General features: G+C 46.6%; 1 protein-coding gene across 1 annotated transcript in view; it reads right to left on the minus strand.

The window, feature by feature from the left end:
• Positions 1–23,744, minus strand: part of INPP5D (inositol polyphosphate-5-phosphatase D) — a gene marked incomplete at both ends in the record, with an annotated part of 131,651 nt that extends 107,907 nt beyond the window's left edge. The window contains 2 exons of the mRNA XM_079710654.1: positions 1,640–1,703; positions 23,611–23,744. Of these exons, the coding sequence (XP_079566780.1) occupies positions 1,640–1,703; positions 23,611–23,744 (198 nt within the window). The remainder of the gene's footprint in view (positions 1–1,639; positions 1,704–23,610) is intronic.
• Positions 23,745–27,589: the final 3,845 nt, after the last annotated feature.

Here is a 27,589-nt window from a genome sequence, read left to right on the forward strand (position 1 = left end):
AGGAGCCCATAGGAGAGGCAGCCATCCCATTGACGAGTGGTTGCCAAGTCTTGAAAGAACCGTCCAATATTAAGGTACCAACATTTGTCCCTGGTGCCAAGGCTGAGATATGGGGGCCTCCTAGACTATCCAAAAACATTCAAATGGATGTTCTTTAGAACCAGTGCAGATGCATGTATGTACAGGAAGGACGAAGAAGCCAGAAGCAGCGCTCAGCCTGACCGCTAGGACATGAAGCAATTCTGCTTGAGTCCAAACTTGCATCCCCAGGGAAGCCCTGCAGCACAGCCCCAGCCTCCGAGAAGGCAGCATGGTGATCACTTGGATTGGCTCACGCATGGCCCTGAGGTCTCTGTCTCTGTCCCAAGTGGCTCATTGAAATGATTTCTTTGATCCCCGTAAATAGTCTCCCAGAAACTTTCTACTCAACACAACTCCCTCTTGACACATTTCCAGTGACTTGTGCCCCAGGGACCTGCCTGTTGTCCTGCCCTTGATTCCAGCTCCATCTGTACCGCTGCATCCGAGTTCTGCACAAAATGCATTGTTCCCTTCACCTCCAGAATCAGTGATTACACGCCACCTCACCCCTTCCACTTCTACTTTCTTTTCAACTAAACCCCGCAGACTCTGTCGCTGCTTCTCCATGACATGATGTCCCAACCCTTCTCTATCCTGGCTGCTCTGCTTGGCACGTGGGTGGGGCACTCGCCTGTGGGTGCCTCTCACGAAGGGCTCAAGAGCTGAGTGTGACTCTTCGGCTCCCACCGTGGACACCGAGAGCATCACCCCCTTTTTCCTGCCCACCCCCTGCTCTCTTGGTGCAGCCAGATTACAAACAGCTCCCCTGGCCTCCACATCACTCGGCTGTCATGCATTGTGGTAACACAACACCCGTGGTGTTTGTCACGCAAACTGTATGGAAGGTGGTCTTCCCAGGCTTGGCGCACCTAGTATGGCTTTCTTTAACCTTTTTATTTTCTTTCTTTTTTGGCCACGTTACACTGCTTGCGGGATCTTAGTTCCCTGACCAGGGATCGAACCCCAGGGCCACGGCAGTGAAAGCGCCGAGTCCTAACCACTGGGCTGCCAGGGAATTCTCTCTTTAACCTTTAATGCAAGTTTTACACGTTTGGACTTTAGATGGTGAAATGAGATGCCATGAGCATCAGCCTCTGACGGAACAGATCTCTACAAACTGAAAGATATTATCTCATGCTAATCCTCAGGGCAGTCTTCTAGCCCCTCATAGGATCGTTCTCCAGCAAGTTCCCTCCCTTCTCTCTTTCCTGGCCCACTTACTGTCAGGCATTTGAATGCACTGAAGAAAACAATCAACAAGCCACAGTCACTTGTCCTTGGTCTCTGAGTATCCTTCTTTCTGTTATTTCCCCTTCACACCCATGAACACAGATCACGTCTGCCGTGTCTGCTCCATCATGTCCCGGGGCAGGTCCCTTTGCAGGGTCACAGTCTACCCGTTAAGCAATGCCACCCAGGTTCTTCTAGGAGAAAGACAAGCCCCCATGTCTAGGTGGCTTGGGGCACCTGCTTTCTTCCCTTCTTCCTCTTTTTCACTCTTTCTCTGCCAATATAGGTTCCAGTCAGGGTCAGATTTTGAGGTTTATAAAAGACTTACCTGAACAGTGAATTTATCATCTTCATTGGGCAGAATTCTGTAAGTGTAAACGCAATTCCGGTACCTGAAAAAGACCAAATGCTGAATTAGAACCTATGCATTCCTTTTTCTGGACATCAAGCAATCCTGGGCAAAGTCAGTGTTGCTTGTCCACTCCCCACCCACCCAGCACTCAAGGAGCCTCAGGAAAAGGCGGGTGGGATCTTTGGGACGTGATTTACTTTGGCGCTTGACAGCTGTGTGGTCTGATTTAGAGGAGTCCGCCATCTGAAAGGGCTTCCTAAACCTCTGGGATGTCATGTTGGCCAAATGAATGGAGCCAGAAAGGGGTGTTTCTAGAAGAAATGAGACTCCAGTGGGGCTGAGCATGGTGGGAACATGCCGAATGGGTGGTGGGCACTGCCACAGAGCGGCGGCACTGGCAGGGCAAAGCTCAGTCAGCTTTGGACGGAGCTCCCCTACCCGCTGTGGCTGCCTCTCCTGGAGACTTTGCCCCATAGGTTCATTCTCCCAAAGGCCAGCCACCATCCCTTCAGAGACCCAGAGTTTCCTAGCAGCAGGTGGGTGAGCCTTAGGGTTGCTTCTAACACAGAAGTGCAAGGAATTTCGGATTCTCTTTTCTTTCCAGAAGCTCAACCTTCCTCTGGTCCAGAGGTCTCCAATGTGAGAAGGAAGAAGAGCTACTTTTTATTCTCCTAAAAGCTTTGAGAGGAAGTGGGAGTTGTCAAGTCTGACCACCTTGGGAAAGGGGCCCATTGGTGGGTGGTCCAGGTGGGGGACCCAGCCCACAGACAGCCTGGTGGCAGCAGATGGCCACGGAGGTCCACTGGCTCGGCTGCTGAGCCCACAGGCATAAGGAGTTTGGGAGAATGCTACTTGGGTCTTACACTCTCAGTTGAAATGGCTGGTCTGTTCTCTCACCCACCATAACCTCCCTGCCCCCATTTCCCCCACTTGGGATTCTCACAGACCTTGAAAACTTGCCCACCCCTGCTGGACCCCCAGGCAGGGGCCACACTCCAGCTCACAGATGCTCATGCTGTTTCTGTGATCAAGGAGATGATTCAGTACAAAAGTTTCATTCATTTAACCCCTCCTATGTGCCCAGCCCTAAACATTTATGTTATTGTTTAACTAGATTTTAAAATTATATGCTAGTTTAAAAAATTTAAGACCACACGGAAAGATATAAAATGAAAAATAAATGTCTCCTTCCCCGGCTCCTGTGAGTTCCTTAGAGTTCCTACTCCTTCTTGTAAATCATTCCAAAATGTTTAAACATACACACAAACTTATATATGCATATCTTTTAAATGCAAATAACATCATACTATATACGTTGCTCTGAAATTTGCTGTTTTTCACCAAAAAAAATTAGCGATCTGCCTAAGTCATGTTCTACCATGTGGCCATGCCATTGTTCATTTTAGACCACAATGATGGACAGGTAGTTATTTTGGGCTTTTTACTATTATAAATAATGCTGCAGTGAACATCTCTGTTCCTACCTCTTGTGTACACTGGTGAATCCAGAGTTTTAGTTTCCCCACCAGTAAAAAGGGGAGAATGATAACACAACATCTACCTGTTGTGTAGATTAAGCATTTAGAAGAGTGCCTGAAACACACTGAACACTACACGTGCTGACATTTGTTAGAGATTGTGGATAAATCACTAGAAGGAGAACAGCTGGGCTGAAGGACGCAGGCACTTTGTATTTTGATAGAGATGAACAATTGCCTTCCAGTGAAGTTCTCACATTGTGTCTCCTGCTAACCGGATATGAAAGAGCCTATTTCCCCACACCCTGCCAACTGGCTGTTATCAGACATTTTAATCTTTTGCAAATCTGAGAGGTGAAAGAAAAATGATGGCTTGCTTTAATTTGCCTTTCTTTATGAGAAAGGTTGAAAGTGTTCTCATATGTTTCACTATTTGTGTTTCTTTTCCCATGAATTCCTTTTCATGTCTTTGTCTCACATTTTTTAAATCATCTTTTGCTTATTTATTCAAAAGACTTTGAAATATACTACAATATATTTTGGACTTATTTATTTTTAACAGTGTTTATTGATTTATTTCCTTTTTAGCTGTGTAGAAGTTTTACAGTTTTATGTAGTTAATTTTCCAATTTTTAAAGCCTTTTGAAACAATGAATGTTAAAAGAAAGTTTTGGAGAATGTTTTGGGTAATTTCACTTCCACATGTCTCTTCATTTCTCATAGGAAAATTTCCTCTCTTCCTCTGACCCCTTTAATTCCCATCTTTCCACTCCCTTTCCTGTCTTCAGAGCCTGAACTGACACCACAATTGGTTTATCTCAGAGATGGCCAGGGTGAATCCGTGGTCTAGTACCATCTCACCTCCTGCAGATGTCCCAGGAAGCAGGGAACCATCCCAGACCCCAGCCTAACTCCCCCATCCCCATCCCCTGCAGCCTCAACCCCCTTTGCAGAGCCTGCCAGGCACACACCAGAGGACAGCTGGAAGTTTGCTCTGCTCTTATCTTTCACTGCTTGTTCTCGGGACACTTCCTCCTGTAGATATGCAAATAAGGCCAGGGTGAGAACGGTCTCCTATTTGGGTGAGGGCAGCTAATTTTTTTTTTAACATCTTTATTGGAGTATAATTATTTACAATGGTGTGTTAGTTTCTGCTGTATAACAAAGTGAATCAGTTATACATATACATATGTCCCCATATCTCCTCCTTCTTGCATCTCCCTCCCAGCCTCCCTATCCCACCCCTCTAGGTGGTCACAAAGCACTGAGCTGATCTCCCTGTGTTATGCGGCTGCTTTCCACTAGCTATCTATTTTACGTTTGGTAGTGTATATATGTCCATGCCACTCTCTCACTTTGTCACAGCTTACCCTTCCCCCTCCCCATATCCTCAAGTCCATTCTCTAGTAGGTCTGTGTCTTTATTCCCGTCTTACCCCTAGGTTCTTCTTTGTGGAAGAGATTGAACAGGCCCCAAACATCAGCTTGTAAGCAGAAAGAAAGAACACAGAGTCACCAGGAAAGGCACAGAGACAGCGTACAGAACAGGAAGACCCTTTAGTTAATCAAGTGTGGCAGACAAGCCTTTATGGCTTTTTCAGAGATGTTCTAGCAACACTGAAACAAAGAAACAGCTCCATACTACTCAAACAGATGAGAATTCAAAAGTTAGTACAATGGGAAAAGAGGATACTTTCCCCTTAGATAGTAATATCTCAGCATCTCCAATGCATGGGGCCCACACGTCATCCCTGGGGCCAAATCAGTAGATCTTTAAGGGAAAGCACAGAGTATCACCACCACCACCACCCCTGCCACACACAACCCCTGGGAGAGCGTGCCATGGGGTGTTGGGGACTCTGCAGGGAGGTGGAGGGGGGCACCCCTTGGCCTCCTGCACTCACCAGCAGCTGCACCTCACCCTGGTCCTACACGCATAAACATATACATATACATACATGTGCATACACATATACAGATACATAACATACACATATGCACACACACACGCACACACACACACACACATACACCCACAAAATCTTACATGTAAAATGTTTAAAGTGAAGATTCCACAACGAAATCATCTTTGACAACTACTGAACTGGAATATAATCCAGACAATGTGCTCATTGGGGGCAATGGGTTCCATCCAGGCCTTTCCCACCTCTTTATGGTGATTTAGTAAAAATTTAGGGTGCTAACAACAGTCCTCAGCTGCTACTCCTTCTAGTGACTGGGTCACATTTCAGGGCGAGTGTGTCAGCAATGTTCCCGCTGGACACCCAGGTTGGGATGGTGCTGGGCCATCCCAGTCTCCCGTGTCCCTGGTGCATATGAGATTACTCCACTATCAAATGCAGTGGTGCTTACAGCAAACTTCCCATGTGACTCCCAACAGCTGTTGGGTGACTACAGGTGCCTACACTGTTCTAAGCAGGAAGATGCTTCCCCCGGGAAGGGCACTTTCAGATAATGATTTGGGAAACTTTGCTCAAATGTAAAAGGATAAGCAAATGGAAATAGGAGGAAACTACTTCATGGCATTTTATTTATTCTCTCAGATAAAACTACTACTTCTCTGTGGCTCTTCCTAGCCAAATAAGCACTGACAAGCATGCCCAGAAGCATCCTTTACTATGGTGAGCCCCATGGGGAGAGAAAGAGAGAGAGAGGAATCAAACTCTGAAATTCGAGAGCCTCATTAGTGTCTGTCTCACTCTGCTGATCGGCTTAGCATGTTCTATAATTGTTTTTTTAAACTCCTTTGTAACTCATTATACTTCAGTTCTAATTTCTAATTGTTTGTATGTGTTTTCTCTTTTTTTCTTGCTTGAGTGTTGCAGACATCTGGACAAGATGGGATGGGAGAACAAGGGTTGGAAACTCTGCATTCAAAAAAGCCACTTGGGGAGTCAAGATGGCAGACTAGGAGGATGCGGAATTCATGTCTCTGCACAACTAGGGCACCTACCAGGCACCGGTGGGGGACCATGGACACCTAAGGGGACAGGAGGAAGCCCCAGTGACCAGTTGTTTCAATTATATTTTTATTTTTCCTAATATATTTTTTATCTTTCTAATTTTATTCTTTGATATTGTACTGCTCCTTTTGTTTGTTTGTTTGTTTGTTTTGGGGTTTTTTTTGTTTTGCTGTGCCAAGCAGCTTGAGGGATCTTGGTTCCCAGGCTGGAGGTCGGGCCTGAGCTCGCGTGGTGGGAACTCCGAGTCCAAACCGCTGGACTAACAGAGAACCTCAGACCCCAGAGAATATTAATCGGAGGGAGGCTTCCCGGAGGCCCTAATCTCAGCACCAAGACACGGCTTTATCCAACTGCCTGCAAACTCCAGTGCTGGATGCCTCAGGCCAAACAACCAGTAAGAGAGGAATACAGCCCCACCCATCAAAAAAAAAAAAAAAAAGAAACAACAAAAAAATATGTTACAGATGAAGGAGAAAGGTAAAAACCTACAAGACCAAATAAATGAGGACAAGATAGGTAACCTACCTGAAAAAGAATTCAGAGTAATGATAGTAAAGATAATCCAAAATCTTGGAAACAGAATGGAGAAAATACAAGAAACATTTAACAAGGATCCAGAAGAACTAAACAGAAAACAAACAGTGATGAACAACACAATAACTGAAATTAAAAATACTCTAGAAGGAATCAATAGCAGACTAACTGAGGCAAAGAAGGGATAAGTGACCTGGAAGATAAAATGGTGGGAATAACTGCCAAGGAGCAGAATAAAGAAAAAAGAATGAAAAGAATTGAGGACAGTCTCAGAGACATCTGGGACAACATTAAATGCACCAACATTCGAATAATAGAGGTCCCAGAAGAAGAAGAGAAAAAGAAAGGGTCTGAGAAAATATGTGAAGAGATTATAGTTGAAAACTTCCCAAACATGGGAAAGGAAACAGCCACCCAAGTCCAGGAAGGGCAGAGAGTCCCATACAGGATAAACCCAAAGAGAAACATGCCAAGACATATATTAATCAAACTATCAAAAATTAAATACAAAGAAAAAATATTAAAAGCAGCAAGGGAAAAGCAACAAATAACATACAAGAGAATCCCCATAAGGTTAACAGCTGATCTTTCAGCAGAAACTCTGCAAGCCGGAAGGGAGTGGCAGGACATATTTAAAGTGAGGAAAGGGAAAAACCTACAACCAAGATGACTCTACCCAGCAAGGATCTCATTCAGATTCAACAGAGAAATTAAAACCTTTACAGACAAGCAAAAGTTAAGAGAATTCAGCACCACCAAACCAGCTTTACAACAAATGCTAAAGTAATTTCTCTAGACAGGAAAAACAAGAGAAGGAAAAGATCTACAAAAACAAACCCAAACAATTAAGAAAATGGTAACAGGAACATACAAATCAATAATTACCTTACATGCAAATGAATTAAATGCTCCAACCAAAAGACATAGACTGGCTGAATGGATAAAAAAACAAGAGCCATATACATATGCTGTCTACAAGAGACCCACTTCAGACCTAGGGACACATACAGACTGAAAGTGAGGGGATGGAAAGAGATATTCCATGCAAATGGAAATCAAAAGAAAGCTGGAGTAGCAATTCTCATATCAGACAAAATAGACTTTAAAATAAAGACTATTACAAGAGACAAAGAAGGACACTACATAATGATCAAGGGATCAACCCAAGAAGAAGATATAACAATTGTAAATATTTATGCACCCAACATAGGAGCACCTCAATACATAAGGCAAAGGCTAACAGCCATAAAAGGGGAAATTGACAGTAACACAGTAATAGTGGGGGACTTTGACACCCCACTTTCACCAATGGACAGATCATCCAAAATGAAAATAAATAAGGAAACACAAGCTTTAAATGACACATTAAATAAGATGGACAATTGATATTTATAGGACATTCTATCCAAAAACAACAGAATACACTTTCTTCTCAAGTGTGCATGGAGCATTCTCCAGGATAGATCATATCTTCGGTCACAAATCAAGCCTTGGTAAATTTCAGAAAATTGACATCATATCAAGTATATTTTCCGACCACAATGCTATGAGACTAGATACCAGTTACAGAAAAAAACTGTAAAAAATACAAACACATGGAGGCTAAACAATATGCTACTAAATAATCAAGAGATCACTGAAGAAATCAAAGAGGAAAACAAAAAATACCTAGTAACAAATGACAATGAAAACACAATGACGCAAAACCTATGGGATGCAGCAAAAGCAGTTCTAAGAGGGAACTTTATAGCAATACAATCCTACCTCAAGAAACAAGAAAAGGGCTTCCCTGGTGGCGCAGTGGTTGAGAGTCCGCCTGCCGATGCAGGGGACGCGGGTTCGTGCTCCGGTCCGGGAGGATCCCACATGCCGCGGAGCGGCTGGGCCCGTGAGCCATGGCCGTTGAGCCTGCGCGTCCGGAGCCTGTGCTCCACAATGGGAGAGGCCACAACAGTGAGAGGCCCGCATACCGCAAAAAAAAAAAAAAAAAAAAAAAAAAAGAAACAAGAAAAATCTCAAATAAACAACCTAAACTTACACCTAAAGCAATTAGAGAAAGAAGAACAAAAAAATCCCAAAGTAGCAAAAGGAAAGAAACCATAAAGATCAGATCAGAAATAAATAAAAAAGAAATGAGGGAAACAATAACAAAGACAAATAAAACTAAAAGCTGATTCTTTAAGAAGATAAACAAAATTGATAAACCTTTAGCCAGGCTCATCAAGAAAAAAAGGGAGAAGACTCAAATCAACAGAATTAGAGATGAAAAAGAAGTAACAACTGACACTGCAGAAATACAAAGGATCATGAGACATTTCTACAAGCAACACTATGCCAATAAACTGGACAACCTGGAAGAAACGGACAAACTCTTAGAAAGGTATAACCTTCCAAGACTGAACCAGGAAGAAGCAGAAAATATGAACAGACCAATCACAAGTAATGAAATTGAAACAGTGATTAAAAATCTTCCAACAAACAAAAGGACCAGATGGCTCCACAGGAGAATTCTATCAAACATTTAGAGAAGAGCTAAAACCCATTCTTCTCCAACTCTTCCAAAAAATTCTGGAGGAAGGAACACTCCCAAACTCATTCTATGAGCACACCATCACCCTGATACCAAAACCAGACAAAGATGTCACAAAAAAAGAAAACTACAGGCCAATATCACTGATGAACATAGATGTAAAAATCCTCAACAAAATACTAGCAAACAGAATCCAACAGCACGTTAAAAGGATCATACACCATGATCAAGTGGGGTTTATTCCAGGAATGCAAGGATTCTTCAATATTCGCAAATCAATCAGTGTGGTACACCATATTAACAAACTGAAGTATAAAAAGCCATATGATCATCTCAATAGATGCAGAAAAAGCTTCTGACAAAATTCAACACCCATTTATGGTAAAAACTCTCAAGAAAGTAGGCATAGAGGGAACCTAACTCAACATAATAAAGGGCATATATGACAAACCCACAGCCAACATCATTCTCAATGGTGAAAAACTGAAACCATTTTCTCTAAGATCAGGAACAAGACAAGGTTGCCCACTCTCACCACTATTATTCAACATAGTTTTGGAAGTTTTAGTGACAGCAATCAGAGAAGAAAAGGAAATAAAAGGAATCCAAATTGGAAAAGAAGAAGTAAAACTGTCACTGTTTGCAGAGGACATGATACTATACATAGAGAATCCTAAAGATGCTACCAGAAAACTACTAGAGCTAATCAATGAATTTGGTAGAGTAGCAGGATACAAAATTAGTGTACACAATCTCTTGCATTCCTATACACTAATGATGAAAAATCTGAAAGAGAAATTAAGGAAACACTCCCATTTGCCATTGCAACAAAAAGAATAAAATACCTAGGAATAAACCTACCTAAGGAGACAAAAGACCTGTATGCAGAAAACTATAAGACAATGATGAAAGAAATTAAAGATGATACAAACAGATGGAGAGAAATACTGTGTTCTTGGATTGGAAGAATCAACATTGTGAAAATGACTCTACTACCCAAAGCAATCTACAGATTCAATACAATCCCTATCAAACTACCAGTGGCATTTTTCACAGAACTAGAATAAAAAATTCCACAATTTGTATGGAAACACAAAAGACCCCGAATAGCCACTATACTACAAAGCTACAGTAGTCAAGACAGTATGGTACTGGCACAAAAACAGAAATATAGATCAATGGAACAGGATAGAAAGCCCAGAGATAAACCCATGCACATATGGTCACCTTATCTTTGATAAAGGAGGAAAGAATATACAATGGAGAAAAGACAGCCTCTTCAATAGGTGGTGCTGGGAAAACTGGACAGCTACATATAAAAGAATGAAATTAGAACACTTCCTAACACCACACACAAAAATAAGCTCAAAATGGATTAAAGACCTAAATGTAAGGCCAAACACTATAAAACTCTTAGAGGAAAACATAGGCAGAACACTCTACGACATCAATCACAGCAAGATCCTTTTTGACCCACCTCCTAGAGAAATGGAAATAAAAACAAAAATAATCAAATGGGACCTAATGAAGCTTAAAAGCTTTTGCACAGCAAAGGAAACCATAAACAAGATGAAAAGACAACCTTCAGAATGGGAGAAAATATTTGCAAATGAAGCAACTGACAAAGGATTAATCTCCAAAATATACAAGCAGCTCATGCAGCTCAATATTGAAAAAGCAAACAACCCAATCCAAAAATGGGCAGAAGACCTAAATAGACATTTCTTCAAAGAAGACATACAGATTGCCAACAAACACATGAAAGGATGTTCAACATCACTAATCATTAGAGAAATGCAAATCAAAACTACAATGAGGGGCTTCCCTGGTGGCGCAGTGGTTGAGAGTCCGCCTGCCGATGCAGGGGACACGGGTTCGTGCCCCGGTCCGGGAAGATCCCACATGCCGCGGAGCGGCTGGGCCCGTGAGCCATGGCCGCTGAGCCTGCGTGTCCGGAGCCCGTGCTCCGCAACGGGAGAGGCCACAACAGTGAGAGGCCCGCGTACCGCAAAAAAAAAAAAAAAAAAAAAAAAAAAAAAAAAAAAAAAAAAATTGCCTCCATCTTTAAAAAAAAAAAAAAAAAAAAAAAAAACTACAATGAGGTATCACCTCACACCAGTCAGAATGGCCATCATCAAAAAATCTACGAACAATAAATGCTGGAGAGGGTGTGGAGAAAAGGGAACCCTCTTGCACTGTTGGTGGGAATGTAAATTGATACAGCCACTATGGAGAACAGTATGGAGGTTCCTTAAAAAACTAAAAATAGAACTACCACATGACCCAGCAACCCCACTACTGGGTATATACCCTGAGAAAACCGTAATTGAAAAAGAGTCATGTACCACAATGTTCATTGCAGCTCTATTTACAATAGCCAGGACATGGAAGCAACCTAAGTGTCTACTGACAGATGAATGGATAAAGAATATGTGGCACATATGTACAATGGAATATTATTCAGCCATAAAAAGAAACGAAATTGAGTTATTTGTAGTGAGGTGGATGGACCTAGAGTCTGTCGTACAGAGTGAAGTAAGTCAGAAAGAGAAAAAAATATCGTATGCTAACACATATATATGGAATCTAAAAAAAAAAAAAATGGTTCTGAAGAACCTAGGTGCAGGACAGGAATAAAGATGCAGACATAGAGGATGGACTTGAGGACATGGGGAGGGAGAAGGGTAAGCTGGGAAGAAGTGAGAGAGTGGCGTGGACATATATACACTACCAAATGTAAAATAGATAGCTAGTGGGAAGCAGCCGCATAGCACAGGGAGATCAGCTCGGTGCTCTGTGACCACCTAGAGTGTTGGGATAGGGAGGGTGGGAGGGAAAAGCAAGAGGGAGGAGATATGGGGATATATGTATACGTATAGCTGATTCACTTTGTTATAAAGCAGAAACTAACACACCATTGTAAAGCAATTATACTCCAATAAAGGTGTTAAAAAAAAAAGCCACTTGGACCCCATGTAGAAATAAGAGAAAACGTGTGTATGCCCTAGGAACCAAGGGTGTTCACAGTTCACCACCCAAACCTCAAAGAATCCCAGCCAAAGAGTGAGAAAAAGAGGCCATCAGGTCAGAAGCAAGAGGAGGCAGTCCAGATGGCCAGGTGAGAGGTGGGGGTGAGACATCTAGAGTGTCATTGGGGACCGGCCTGCCCCAGCAGCCTCGGGGTCCAGAGGGTTCTTCTCATGAGACCCCTGGTAGGAAACCCACCTATCCGTGCAACACACCACACCCCCATCACTCAATCCCATCAGGTGGATCTCGGATCGGGGGCTCCCATCCCCATCCCTGCTGATCCTTTTATCTTTGGGAAGAAGATTCGGGCAGAAACCCACTCCAATCTCTAAAAAAAAAACAAACAAACAAAAAAAACGGATCAAATTTTTCCCGACAATTCTTTGTTGGAAAAGAAAAATCACCAGGCTTATCGAAAACATCACCACTCAAAAGGAAGGGTATCATTTTTCTAAGAACTCAAAGGTGATACCTCCTTGTTACATAGAATCTCTGCAAAAAGCAAAAAGGAAAATAACACATTCTGGAGAAATCTGACTTGCGAACTCAGTAAGACTTAAAAGACAATTGTATCTCTGAAACTGGAAAAATCAATTGTGAAAATTGAGTAGCATGAGATAAGAAAAACTGATCAGAAGTGGAAAACCTCGAGTCCTACAGTCAGCATTAAACACCACAAGTGAGGCAGTAAATAGCAGCTTCATGTTCTGGAGAACTTCAACAAGGAAGAAGATAAATCTGAGAAAATCGGTGCAGCAGGAGAAGGAAGATGAGAAATATAGAAGACATAGCTCTGTCCTCAAGCATATATACAGTAGGGGCTCCTGAACGCACAGGTAGTTTTCCAATATAAAAAGAAAAGCAGAACAGATAAATAAATCTAAGAGCATATGACCTGAAATGCAGAAAATTAAATGAATAACCCTCTGACAAACAGAAGAGCAAAAAGAAAACAGTGCAAGTGAGCTGGACATTGTTCCTTCACCCTCCCCTCCAACCCCCAGTAGACCCACTCTCTACCCTTCTCCACCTTCCCTGGGTCCAGCAGGCTGACCTGTGTGTGCCGCTTCACCAAGGTTTAGCTAATGGGAGGCACTGACAAAGTGAGAGGATGGTGAGATAGTGGTTATCTGTTCCCCAGACCCCACCCCACCTGCTGCAGATCAGCAGTGGCTGAGTTCCTCCATGGGGGGCCACGGCTCAAATCAGACGGCCCTGCCTATTCAGGGCCAGGAGTGGAAATAGCTTTCCATGGTTGCCGGTCCCAGGCTGCTTCACCATCCCTACGTCTAGCACCCCTTTCGATTATGCCATCTATTTCCTGCCGGGATCCTGGCCAACACAACTAGTAAGCAAGACCAGTAATGAGTAAAGGAAGGTAGCAACAGCAATAAAAGAGAAACCTTAAAATTATAGAAAAGTGTGAATAACTATATGCCAGAAACTTTGAAAAATCTCAACTAATGAACTGTTTACTGAAATATATATATAACTTATCAAAAGTAACCTGAAAACAACAAGGTCCAACTGTAGAGCACAGGGAACTATATACAATATTCTGTGAGAAACCATAATAGAAAAGAATATGAAAAAGAATGTGTATATGAATCAACTATACTTCAATAAAATAAAAAAAATTTTTTTAAGTAACATGAGAGGAGATAGAAAACAAGAATAAATCAATACCAAAGAAGAAACTGAAGTAAATATTAAATAATTATCTTTATAAATGGCTCTGAGGAAAAGCACCTTTGCCAATTTTTTTTATATTAAAAAAAATCAGATAATGATGATGCTTCATAAATGTCTCCAGGATATTTTACAAAACACACATGACTCTTAAACCATAACATGATCAAAATCACATAAATCAATCTCACTTATGAACACATATGCTAAAATTCAGAGTAAAATAAAGTTATCATAATCAAGAACAGTTCATTTTAATCTTGCAAAAAATGGTTCATACTAGGAAATCTATAAAATCAAGCTATTTACCAGTTAATGAAATAAGAGAAATAGCTTAATCATCTCAATAGACATTAAAGAGGCATTTGATAAAAATTTAATATTCAGTTCTTCAAAACTCTTCATAAAACTAGGAAAAGACAGCTCCTTCTTTGACATGAAAAGAACAACTAACTTTTATCCATTGCTAACTACGTGCCAAATGCTGTATTAAGTCCTTCCCAGGCAGCATCAAGTTTGATTCTCACATTACTTCTGGCTGAGGTAGACATTTTCTTTTCCCAATATCCTTCATTGTAATATTTTAGAAATATTGGCCAAAGTAATAAGTTATGAAATATGAATAAGTTATAAGTATTTGGAAAGTAGACCACAAAATGATTATAATTTGTATATGATCTGATTGCTTAGCAAGAAAATCCAAGATAAGCAAATGAAAACAATTTTAAATAATGAGGAGTAAACATATAGAATAAAAGGTGAATTTATAAAATCTACAACTTCTTTGTATGTTATCAGTTACCCCAGAAGGGTAACTGTAGAAGAAAAGGTATTCACAACAGTAACAAAATAATGAAATAATCAGAAGTAATCATAACAAGAAATATGTAGGATCTATGAAGAAAATTACTAAATTTAAAATAATAGGGCTTCCCTGGTGGCGCAGCGGTTGAGAGTCCGCCTGCCGATGTAGGGGACACGGCTTCGTGCCCCGGTCCAGGAAGATCCCACATGCCGCAGAGCGGCTGGGACCGAGACATGGCCACTGAGCCTGCGCGTCTGGAGCCTGTGCTCCGCAACGGGAGAGGCCATGACAGTGAGAGGCCCGCGTACCGCAAAAATAAAAAAATAATAGAGATAGCTATATTTATTGTTAAGACTGAATAATACTAAAAGGTCCATTTTTCACAAGTTGTATTATGGATTTCATGCAACTCCAAACAAAGTCCTCCCAATAGTATTTTTTCCAACTTGACAAAGTTATTATCTGTTTCACCTGGAAGAATACTTAAAAAGACTAGATACGCAAATCCTAAAATAAAATAGTTTATAAAATTGTGGTAATGCATTCAGTATGAAATTGGTGTAAGAAAAGCAGACATACATGGACCAGGGTAAACAGGCAAAAAAGAGGTATATAAGACTTAATACATGGTAAGAGAGGAATAACAAATGGAGAGGAATAAATTATTCAGTAAGAGGTTTTGAGAAAGATAGTTCCTTGAGAAAAATACACATAAATCTTTGTTTTACACCATTCATTAATTCCAGAAAGATTAAAGTATTCAATGTAAAACAACAACAGCAACAAAAAACACCCAAAAAACCTATAATCTCTCTATCTGCTTTTGCCAAATACTGTGCCAAGTATGGATATACACTTTCATTCAATCCATCCAACGACACTGCTACATGGGTATTCTTAGCCCTGGTTTGCAGATGAGGAAACCAAGGCCCCGTGGGACCAGACAACCTGCCAGAGCTTGGAAAGGCAGAGTCATCCCTTAGCCCGAGCCTATTAGCTCCAAAGGCCCTGTCCCCCACAGCAAGAAAAAGAATAAAATTTCTGTGTGCATAGGGACTCTGCACTGGAAAGCAAAGCAGGGAAGAAGTCACAAAAGAACAAGAACAGAAAGATTTATAGACTGTGCAAAAATTTACAATCTCTGAACAAAAGAAAAAGGTCATAAAGTTTAAAGGCAAACCACAGTGAAAATATTTGCAACAAATGTGATATAAGGAATTCATGTAAATAGACAACAGAGAAACTACAGTTTCAAAAGAAAAATGGCAAAGAGAATGGAACAGATCATCCACAAAGGAGAAATGATGAAGGTCAATAATCCAAACAAGCTTACCATGACTGCGATCAAGAAATGCAAATCAAAATGAACAGAAACTGGCCACCTTTCACCTTGCAATTTAATAATGTTTTTTTAAATGAAAATATTCAGTGTAAGGAGACTGGAATGAGGTGGGCACTCTCTGGTACTGCTTACCAGAGCGTAACTTGTAACAAAATTTCTGGAAAGCAATTTGTCATTTTCATCAAAAGCCTTAAAAACATTATCTTTGATCCAGTAATTCCACCCCTGGGAATCTATCACCAGAAATGTCACATATCTGCACAAAGACCTTCATCACTGTCATTTATAACAACAAAACACTGTTAGTAACTTATATGTCTGACAATAGGAGAATCATTCCATAAATTATGGCACATAATGTAATAGAATTTGTGTATCCATTAAATATGATATTTAGGAAGAAAGGGTAACTAAGTGGGAAAATGCTAATGCTGCTAGAAAATATAGACTAAAATTATATGGTATTAGGTATATATATTATGGAGCTTATATATATGTGCTTGTGCGTGTGTGTGTGTGTGTGTATGTGCATATGGGGGGCAGGGAGGGAGAGAGAGAATGAATGAGAAAATATGCCAACAAATTAACAGTATTTATGTTAGTCTCTCATCTCAGTGATTGGGTGATTACTTTCTCCTTTACCTTGCACTCTTTGTATGTTATACTTAATACTGTATTTTTTAAAGTTACTTGAACGAATGCTGCCCTGTTTATCAGAAGGTCTATTTCTGCACTGCCACTGATGCCTGAAATGGCCTCAGCAAGCCTCTCCCCTCCGGAGGGCAGGTTTCTGGTTGGCAAGGGAAAGGGCCGGACCAGCTGATCCTCTGGGAGCCAGCCTTGTCTGGTGTTATTTATAATAAGTAATTGAACCCAAATGGTTTGGGTGCTGGTACTTAAAAACAATGTTTTTCTAATTAATGGGACAAAGGGAGTGTGAAACGAGCAGGGGAGAGAGGAGGGATCTGGGCCACAGAGCTGCAGGCTTGTGCTGCCCCCTGAGCAGGGGCCTGACCTGCTGGGCTGTCGACAGCCCTTCCCCACCTCATCCACTTGCTGGGCTTCCTCGGAGCCTTAGGACTTTAGTTCCCTCAGTCCCTCACTCCTGCATTGGTACTTGATCACTCTTAAGATGGCCTCCACTCCTCGACTTTCTCTTCATTCTCCGCGGTTCACTCGGTGGTTCTTCCTGGCACCGGTGCCCCTGACCCTTCTCTTTCTCACAGCTCCAGGAGCTCGCCCCGGGCCCCAGCAGCCACCGGCCACTCGCGCGTCCCTCAAGCCCTCTTCCTGCCTCATCTCTTTGAGCACTTCCTCTGAGGAGGCCCCGCATGACAGCTCAGTGTCCCCGGAGGCTCCCACGGCCTCCAGGAAGCTCCAGAAGTAACGCTCAGCCACCACTGTCCTCGTTCCGTCTGCGGCGGAATGCTCCTCAAGGATGGCCCTGCACTCCTCTGCATCCGAGATGTCACTACTCACTTCGTAGCTCATAAAAAGTAACAGCCAGTGTTCAGCGTGCTGACTCTACGCGTGTTGCCCACATTCTCCCATTTTATCCTCTCAATAATCCAGTGACAACAACAGAAAGACAAATCACCCTATTTTTTTAAAAAATGGGCAAAAGATATGAATAGACATTTCTCCAAAGCAGGTATACACAAATGGCCAATGAGCACATGAAAAGATATCAACTTCATTCATAATTAGGGAGATGCAAATCAAAGTCACAGTAAGATGTCACTTCACACCCACTAGGATGGCCATTATCAAAAAGCTGTTAAGTGTTGGTGAGGATGTGGAAAAATTAGAACCCTCTTACACTGCTGATGGGAATGTGAAACGGCACAGCTGCTGTGCAAAAGTCTGACAGTTCCACAAAAAGTTAAACATAGAATTACCATATGACCCAACAGTTCCACCCAAGACAACTGAAAACACGTCCATAGAAAAACTTGTACATGAATGCTCACAGCAGCATCATTCATAATAGCCCCAAAGTAGAAGCAACCCAAATGCCCATCAACTGATGAACGGCTAAATAAAATGTGGTAGATTGATATAATGGGCTATTAGTTAGCTATAAAAAGAATGATTCATACTACAACATGGATGAACCCTGGAAGCATTATGCCAGGTGGAAAAAGTCAAATACAAAAGGCCACATATTGTATGATTCCATATACATGAAATACCCAGAATGGGCAAATGGTCAGAGACAGAAAGTAGATCAGTGGTTGCCAAGGGTTGGGGGGAAGGGGAATGGAAAGTGACTACTGACGGGTTCAGGGGGTTTTGCCAGGGTTGGGGGGATAATGAAAATATTCTGGAATTAGATGGTGGTGATGGTTTCACAACATTATGAATGTACTAAACACCACTGAATTGTATACTATCTAAAGGGTGATTTTATGGGATGTGAATTATACTGCAATAAAAAATTAATCCAATGAGTGCGCATTTTGCCAATGAGGATGCTGGGTGGACACAGGGAGGTGAGCATCTTGCAAAGGCTAGAATTCACATCAGGTGTCGCCAACCACAGAGGGCTTGCCCCTAAGGGCTGCGTCACATGGCCTGAATTAGGGAGGGAAGAGCAGACCTCATCTTACTCCATCTCTGGGGCAGGGAGGAAGGCCTGGAGCATCACCCCTCATCACCACCCCAGGAGGTGGGACCACTCAATGGAGAAGCACCGACGTCTGTGCACAGGTGAATTTCACGTCAAGTAGGCAAGCTTGCAAAACACACCAAAGCCAGAGCCTCCTCTGGTTCTGGAAGGATTGTTCCAGGGTGCTGTGCAAGGGCACAGAAAACCTGGAGACACTCGAATTTACCATGGGCTTTCTGAGTCACTGCACACAGAAGGAACCAGGAATCTGTTACATACATAGGCCTTCCCGGGTACATCCCTCTCTCCGGGTCCTGCAGGCAGAAGGAACGCTCAGAACAGTTGTCCTTGGACAATCTCTTATGTAAACCAGATTTCAAGAGCTGAGGTCCTCCGGCTCTGACTACTGCCTGGGCCAGCATTTTCCCTCCACTTTGTCAATACCAGCTAGGAAAAACAGTGTTTTTCTTTGCATTTGCACAGAAGTAATTCATGAGCAGTGTAAACTTTACTAAACTTTGAAAGGGGATTGGAGGAAGGTGGATTACATCACACCCATTCACACTGCAGTAAATGGCTTTACACCTCTTCTGGACACTTCTGCCCTCCAAGTCCCTTCTCTGTGGCTCCATCACCAGGGGTCTCCTACACACACCCAGACTTGCTGGCTCCTCTTTCTCCCTCCCAAGAACAGTGAGTTCAAGTCCTGGCCCTGCCATTTATTAGTACTGTAAACATAGCATGTTACCTAACACCTTGGGCCTCAGTTTCTGCATCTGTAAAGTGGGGATAATAACAACACTTCCTCCAAAGGCCACTGTGGACAGTGAGTGAGTTAATATGTGCAAAGAGCTTAGAACAGAACCCAGCACACAGGTGCCCTTTATAAGTCTTTTGCTGTTATTTTTAGGCAGAACAGATTAGCAACTACCTTTGGTTTGTACAGCAAGCCTCGTGGCCTGCCTTTACCTCAAGTGGGCCATCACATTCTTCCTAACAAGTAGAATGCCTTCTCTGAGGGCACTTTTGGTGACCAAATGTCCTTCTGGTGCTTCTTCACCTTTCTGGCTGTGCTCACAAGGCTACCAAGTCCAGGCTGCCTGGTGTACTGTCCCAGGGAAGGAGGTCATAGGTCTGCCTGGGCAGCTCATGGAAGGCCAGGTGCTGAGGGGAACCAAGACAGCATCCCCGCCACAGCTGGCTGGACCGGCATTGGTTTCTGAGTCACAGACAGCACGCACCTGCCCCCTCCCCTGGGAGGGAGGCCAACTCTCTCCGGTGTGGTTTGGTGGGAATGCCACCCGACCGGGCAGCTCCATCCTGGATGGTGGCTGATGGACCCAGTGGTATACAGGCTTGCTCTCGGGGCCCGGGCTGCTCTTACAGAGAGGGAGGTGTATCCCCAACACCACTGGGCCATTGTTCTAGTTCTGCCTGCGCAGCTAGGTCAAGGAGAGGCTGGCCCAGCTGACCCGTGACCTCTCACCTTGATGAACCCCCATCCCCAAAGGCATATCTCTTCTCTGCAGCATAAAGCACCTGACAGGTGTGCTGGTCCCTACATGGAAGCACAGTCCTGGCAGGAGAGGAGGACACGAGCTTGACAGCCTCTTAGCATCCTCCATATAAGAGGGGCCGGACGGCCCCCTCAAGAAGCCCCCCTGGCCCTCCTAGAGCAGGGCCGACTCTGCTGGCTGGTCTGAGTAGGGCCGGGTGAGCATGACTTAGGAGCCCGCTGCCCCTCATGTTCTCAAGCCCTTGCTGCAAGAAGGCAGAGATGGACTCAATTCCATGTGGTCAGCTCCTGGGATCTTCCTCCTCCAGCTCTCTGCATCCCGAGATGGGCCTCGGGATCCCCCTAAAGCGGGGCTTTCTGAGTTGCTGAGGACAGATCTGTGCTTTCCTGCCCAGTGGCAGGTGGCAGGGCTGACCTCCCGAGAGGAAGTGTGGGTTTGCTAGGCCCGGGGTGAATGTGTACTCCTCGGTCACGTGGGCCATGCTGAATGCAGCCTTGTCTTTTAGTGTGTCCCTCACCCCCTCCCTAGTTCCATTTAAATAGTCAAATCCTGTCTTCTTTCCTGAGCATGAAGGCCACTCCTGAGGAAGTTGCCCTCAGTTCCTGGAGCTCCAAACGCCCCTGCCTAAACCAGGGGTGGGAAGCCCCCTGCCATCCCCTCACTCACCAGCGAGGCTGGGAAGATGCTCCAGCCACTGGGGTCCAGGCAGGACAGGTCTGGACACCCTGGGTCCTGAGGTCTTTCCCCACATGGAGATTTCTAGAGCAGAAGGGCCAGTCTTGGAGGCTTCCTGGCTCCCTTTGGAACAGGGTCGTTAAAAGGCCCTGACACCACAGCTGCCCCACTTGGGGTCCTGCACTCCCAGCAACTTCCAGAGAGACCACAGAGGGTAAAGCCTGATGCTTGTGAAACTCACGCTTGTGAAACCCGTCGGGGTTCCCACCGCTGGCCGTGGGCCAGGAGGGCGTGGGGCGAGGTTTTCACTGGTCCCAGGAACAGAGAAAACCAAGGATAGGGCCGGGCTAGGGGTTGTTTTTCAGGAAGTTAAACCTGTTTGATTTAAAGGACTGGTTTTTGGCTTTATTCATTTATTTATTTTTAAAGAGCACGTTCTTCCTGCCTTTTTGGTGTTAAAGGATACTCTCTTTCATGAAATGAGCTGCTGAAAGGTGGCAGTTAGTTGTCACTCAGCTAGTTTTTCGTTTTTAAATCTCCTTAATTGGCAACATCACGGGTGATGGCAAAATTAGGTCTCCCAGGGTTTTGGAAGGTTCGGCGGCTCGTGGTATCCCACAGCCTACAGGGCCTCCTGACCCTGCGGGAAGGGTGGCTTCCCCCACAGCAGAGGAGAAAGGGGACCCCTGGGCCTGGGCTTAGAGTCTGGCCTCACGGCTGGACTCACTGGGGAGGGCTCCAAGCCCTGGTGTCTGGAGCTAAAGGGGCCTTGGGGATGGGAGACTGACAAGAAGCCCAGCCCTGGGCTAAGAGGATGATGGACATTGAGGGGACCACGGGTACCCTCCCTAAGAGGCACATCGGCCGAGGCTCCAAGAGTAACCCAGTGCAGGGGAGGGGAGGGGAGGGGAGGAGAGGCAAGGTGGAGGAACGAATACTGTACACCATTCTGGATCCCAGGTTGCCACCGGCCAGCAGGGTCGTGTGGACAAAGGCCTCAAGCTCTCTGAGGTGTGCCCACCTGTAAAGTCAGGGGTGGTGGGACTAGAGGTTCCAAGGCCTCTCCCTGCTCTGGCTTGTTACAACGCTCCCAGTTTGGAGTCAGAGAGACCCACGTTCCAATCTGTAGCCTGAGCACTACCACAGCTCCCTGGTCAAAGGGCTGCTGCGAAGGTTAGCGAGCTGGAGCCTGGAAGTTCTCAAGACACCCAGGGGAGGGGAGGGATTCACGTGGGCCGAGTGGAGACAGATCAGAATCTCCTATTTCTATGGCCCCGTCAACTGGTCCCCACAGGGGCTGTGCCTGCATGGAAACCTGGGTCTGCTTCGCTTCCCCTGGGGTGTGAGAACTGGGGGCCCAGGAAGCCGACCTGGGGGGCAGGGGCTCTGATGCAGTCAGCGCTCGGGCCGGGCGACCCCTGAGAGCCTGTGTTAATTTCTAAATGCTCCCAGCCGCCCTTGTAAACGCCCTGGCTTCTCTTGCTGCCACCCGGAACCCATGCTCACACACGGCTTGACAGGCACAGGAGTGGGGTGGCAGCAGTCTAGTTGACTGGGTGCAGCCTCTGGGGGCAGATGTCCTTGGCTTTGACTGTCATCACTTGGTTAACCCGTTTGAGCCTCAATTTCCTCATCTGCAAAGTGGGGCAACAAAAGGACCTGCACTTCAGGCTGTCGTGAGGATGAAACAGGTCGACGCACAGACAAATGCTCAGACTCAACGCTCCAAACAAGGCCCGTGTCCATGACCCACTTGCCCTCCTGTGTGGACAGCAGCAAGGCCTGCCTGCTCAGAGGGACCCTTCTGCAAGACCAGGGGCACGACCTGACAGGTGCAGGTGGACACACCCTTCCTTCCCCATGCCCGGCACTGCCCGAGGCCCCAGGGGAGATGGTTAGACCGCAGGGCTGCAGGGCCGAGGGCCTCCTTCAGACGCTGGTTGAGAAGGGTGTTTTAAAAAGGAAACGTCAGCAAGTGGCCGGTTCCCGGTTTTAGAACAACTGGCACATTCAGCAACATCCCAGAGAGGGGGAGCGGAGAGAGCTGATGGCGGCAGAGCGGCCCGAACAGGTGGGGTCAGGGCCAAGGGCTGAGGAGGGGAGAGAAGGGGCGCCTGCTGTCGGCGATGTGACGTCCTCTGCGCCAAGGGCCCCAAATACAACCTCTGGGTGAACTGAAAATCCTTTCTTGAGTGACGCCCCCCACCCTTATTCATGGCTCCCCAAACGATGGCTGCCTCCAAAGGCCCAAAGCCTGGCACAGGAAGGGTCCCCTCTTGCCACTTCTGTTCTTCCAGGAGGGTTTCCGAACTGGGCATACTTTGACCAGCACCTGAACTGACCGAGCTGCTTTCTAACACACCCACCACCACGGAGCCCCGAGCTTCTGCCTGGCTCAGAGAGCCCGGACCCACTTCTCTTGGACCCTGGAACCCCAAGGAAGCCCCTGACCCCACAGCTCCCCGGTAGCTGGGGTGAGTGACCAGGCCCCAGGCTGGCCCTGGAGGGCTCCAGCCCTGCAAAACCTGAACTCCAGGGCCGAGCAGGTCCACAGTGGGCCTCAGCTGGACCCACCAACAAACCCGGGGTGAGTGCAAGGTCACTCGACATAAAAACAACACATCCCAGAGCCAGCCCCTGGCTAAGCCCAGAGCTGGCTTCCCCTCTACTGAGTGGCACCTCCATCACCTCCATGCCTGGGCAGGAGAGGCCAGGCCAGGGCGGAGGAGCAGGGGTGGGCAGGGCCCGGTACTCACAGCACGCAGAGCGCGTACGCCCGGGAGACGGACTCGCTGGCGCGCACGAGGAAGCTCCCGTCCTTGCCGGTCCTGGAGAGCAGCTCCTCGGCCTTGGAGCGGGTGATGTTGCCATGGTTCCAGCAGGGGACCATGGCGGGTGTGGGTCTCCCCGGGCCGGGCTGGCGCCCTCTCCGCAGGACCTGCACAGCCAAGGGGAGCTGGGCCCCTGCACTGCGACCCGCCGTCGGTCCCCTCTCGGCCGCCCCGGCTGCTGCCACCCGCTCACTGACCGACTTCCTGTTTCAGGCACTCAGCAAGGGAAAGGAAACGAGCTGCAGAGAACTTCCTCATTGCAGAGACCAAGCAAGAGAGGTCCTCCACCTTCCCAGCCCGCCCGCCCACGGCCTGCTGCCCGTTCCCTCTCACCCTCCCGCCCTCTTTCCTTTAATGGGTCTCAGTCCCCAGAGGGGCGAGCATCAGCTCAAGTCCTCCTGGGGGAACTGTCAGCTCCTCTGGCGTCAGGAGGTTCATGGCCAGCTTCTGAAGGAGCACAGCCAAGTCAGCGGCCATTCCGAGGCCTGTCCCAATGCCCCCGTGGGGTGGCCACGCCCTGGACCTCAGCCTCAGCCCTCTGCCAGACCCCAGAGCTTTTTTTTCTTTTTGCGGTACGCGGGCCTCCCACCGCTGCGGCCTCTCCCGTTGCGGAGCACAGGCTCCGGACGCGCAGGCTCAGCGGCCATGGCTCACGGGCCCAGCCGCTCCACGGCATGTGGGATCCTCCCGGACCGGGGCACGAACCCGTGTCCCCTGCACCGGCAGGCGGACCCTCAACCACTGTGCAACCAGGGAAGCCCCCAACCCCAGAGCTTTTTAACTCCCCGTCCACTCCCTCCAACATGCCCATGGAACAGATGCTCACAGGGCAGAGCTGCTCCGCTGGGACTAAGGCCTGCCCCAGGGCCGAGCAAAACTGGGGGAAGGGGTACAGCCGAGCCCCCTCCCCATATTGGAGACTCATGGCCACCCAGGCACTATTCAGCCCTGGGCACTGGGAGGACCTTAGGCGACACCCCCTGAGGGCTCCCAGGGCCCAGGTGACAGCTCCGTGACACATTTACACTTATCCCCATGGCCAGTGGGTGTGAAGGAACCCATGGCAACCCTTCTCCAGGGCAGGGCATTCTGACCCCTGCAGCCCAGCTTAGAGACACACAGAGGGAGCGTGGAGGGCTCGGGACATGGACCTTTTACAGGGTGATGCGGGGGACTGGGTTTTCACCTCTGGGTCTTTCTGGGACACTCGGGAAACTCACACATCCCCATGGGGCAAGCTGGTCACCTGGCAAGTATGACGTTCCTTCCTGAGTCCTGCAGAGCTGGAGGTGGCCGGGCATGGCTGCCTTTACCCATGGTTCAAAGGGGAGCTGCCTTCTGCGGGGCTGGGGGCCACCATCCTGGACCAGCAGACTCTGAAGGGTCTAAAGTGAACACCCCGCTTGGACCACAGGTGGGGTGTCCTCAGGCCTCAGGTCAGTGCACCAGGGTGAAGGGGCAGGTACCCAGCTATTGCACAGGGCCACCCTGTCCCGCCTCAGCCCTCAGCCCCCCAACATGACAAGAGAAGCCGCGTGCAGGGGCCTGGGCCAGGCAAGCCTCCATTCGAATCCAGCTCTTCTGCATTGGAGCTGCAGGAGCTGGCTGGGTTTCTTCTCTCTCTCAGCCCCAGTTTCCTCTTCTTTGCCTTAAGGAGGGCAGCCCCTAGAGGAGCTCACGTGTGCCAGGAGCCCCCAGCCCCTGCCACTTGCAGCAGCACTCGCAACACTTGATGCTGAAAATCAAAGCAAAGGCCTGTGACTCAGGTGGACTGAATCCTGGACCGGCCTCACCTCCCGCCTCAGGGAAGAGCAGTGCGGGGAGGAAGGAAGGAAGGTGGTTAACTCAGGCCTGAGGCCGGAAGTTCTGCCCATGAAGGGGGCCCCAGGGGTGGGCTGCTCCCATAGAGGGGTCATCTCGGGGGTCCCCTCCAGCATGGGGGGCCGCACGGTCAAGGCATGGCCACCCTGCTTCGGGCCCTCTCTGGGTTCAAGTGAAGTTCCTTTTGGAAACTCAGCCCAGCAGACTTCCTGGTCCTCGCACTCACCTCCCCAAAGCCAGTTCCTCCCCAGGTCGCTCTGAGCTTCCTCTCCCCGACCACTGCCCCCTCCCCTGGTTCCTCCCACTGAACCCAGGGATGAAACTCCCAAGCCTTCAACGAGCACGTTTCAAGGCCCTCTAGCCAGGTCCTGAGCTAGGTATGGGGACACCAAGGTGGGAAGAAGAGCTGGCCTCCTGAAGCCGGCTTGACCCTGGGATGCCAACCCCCAAGCAAGCAACACCTGGTGGAGAGCTCTCCTTCCCTGACTCCCAACTCAGCTCCACACCAAGTCAGCCCTCTCCTTAAGAGACCTGCTCCCACAATATACTTCTCAGGTTTCTCCTGTTTCCCTGCTGACCTCCACCAACTTCCTCCCTGCTGTCTGCCTCAAAGACCCCGGGTCACTCCAGGGTCCATCAGGAAGATCCATCCACAATCCTTGCCCCATAGCACCTTGACCAACTCACCCCAGAAACCCTCTATCACATCCAAGATGCTTCCACTTATAACTACCTCCCCCCAACACTCTCCAGCTTCCCACCTTCCCTTCCACACCTCTATTCCCCCTGAGTCCCACATTTCAGCAGGGTTGGGGAGGCCAGTGAGACTGTCCTTGCCATTTGATCCAGTGTAATTTCCCTTTGACACACACACAACACATACAAGACACATACATGTCATACATGTTTCCCTAATTTGTAAGGTCCATGCCACCTTCACTTCCTTCCCAACCCAATTACCTAAACCATCTAACATGCTCAGCTTCCTTATCCCCCTGCCCTTCTGCCCCTGACACTCAGAAAACCCCAACTTCTAGATCAGGGTTGCCCTTACGGTGAATGGGGCCCCAGTAAATATTTTTTGCAGCGTCCCTGTCTATATACACAACTTCATTAAAACTTGTATTTTAAAATTCAGGGACCCACGTAAGGTAGTGATTTATCAATGAAGATTTAGAATAATGGACAGAGAAGAGGTAATTATGCATATGTTCAGTGTCCAATCAGTGCACCTGAAGAGTCTTTGTGATGTCCAGGTCCTCTCTTCCTGTTCAGGTCCTGCTTTTTATTGTCAAATGCACCATTCCTGGCTGATTTTGTATCTCGTACAGCAAGACGAGGGTAGCAGTGCTGGTGTTATTCACAATGCGGTGGCATTTCACAACCTGTTCATTTCAAGACAACATAGATCTTCTTGCCTCTGCATTTCCTAACCCCATTCATTTATTGATGGTTATGTCATTACTCGTGACACTGCTTCATCCATTGCGCCGCCTGTGAATACTGGCTTCCAATGATTCCCTCTGAGGTTGTTCCTTTGCTTCGTTAATATCCACAAATGCATATCTTACCCAGAGCATGCCAGAAAATGTTAACGAGAGAGGTGGCAAGATGGTGGAGTAGGAACACCCTGAACCCACCTCCTTTTACAGACACACCAAAATTACACTTTCTTACAGAACAACTAACTATCAGAATGACCTGAAGACTAGCAGAACAGATTTTTCCACAACTAAAGACATAAAGAAGGAATCACAATGAGATGAGTAGGAAGGGTACAGATGCAGTAGAGTCAAGACCCACACCCCCAGGTTGGCGACCCACAAATGAGGTGAATATCACAATCATAGATATTCTCCTCAAGGAACAAGGGGTATGAGCCTTACATTGGATTCCCCAGCCCAGGGGTCCTGCACAGGGATGAAAAGCCCCCAAAATGTCTGGTTTTGAAGACCAGCAGGGTTTACATTCAGGACAGCCAGAGGGCCGTAGGAAACAGAGACTCTGCTTTTAAAGGATGCACACAAAATCTTACATATTCTGAGATCAGTGCAGAGGTGGTAGTTTGAAAGGAGCCTGTGTC

This window comes from Hyperoodon ampullatus (genome assembly GCF_949752795.1).
Source record: "Hyperoodon ampullatus genome assembly, chromosome: 8".
NCBI classification, from domain to species: Eukaryota; Metazoa; Chordata; class Mammalia; order Artiodactyla; family Ziphiidae; genus Hyperoodon; species Hyperoodon ampullatus.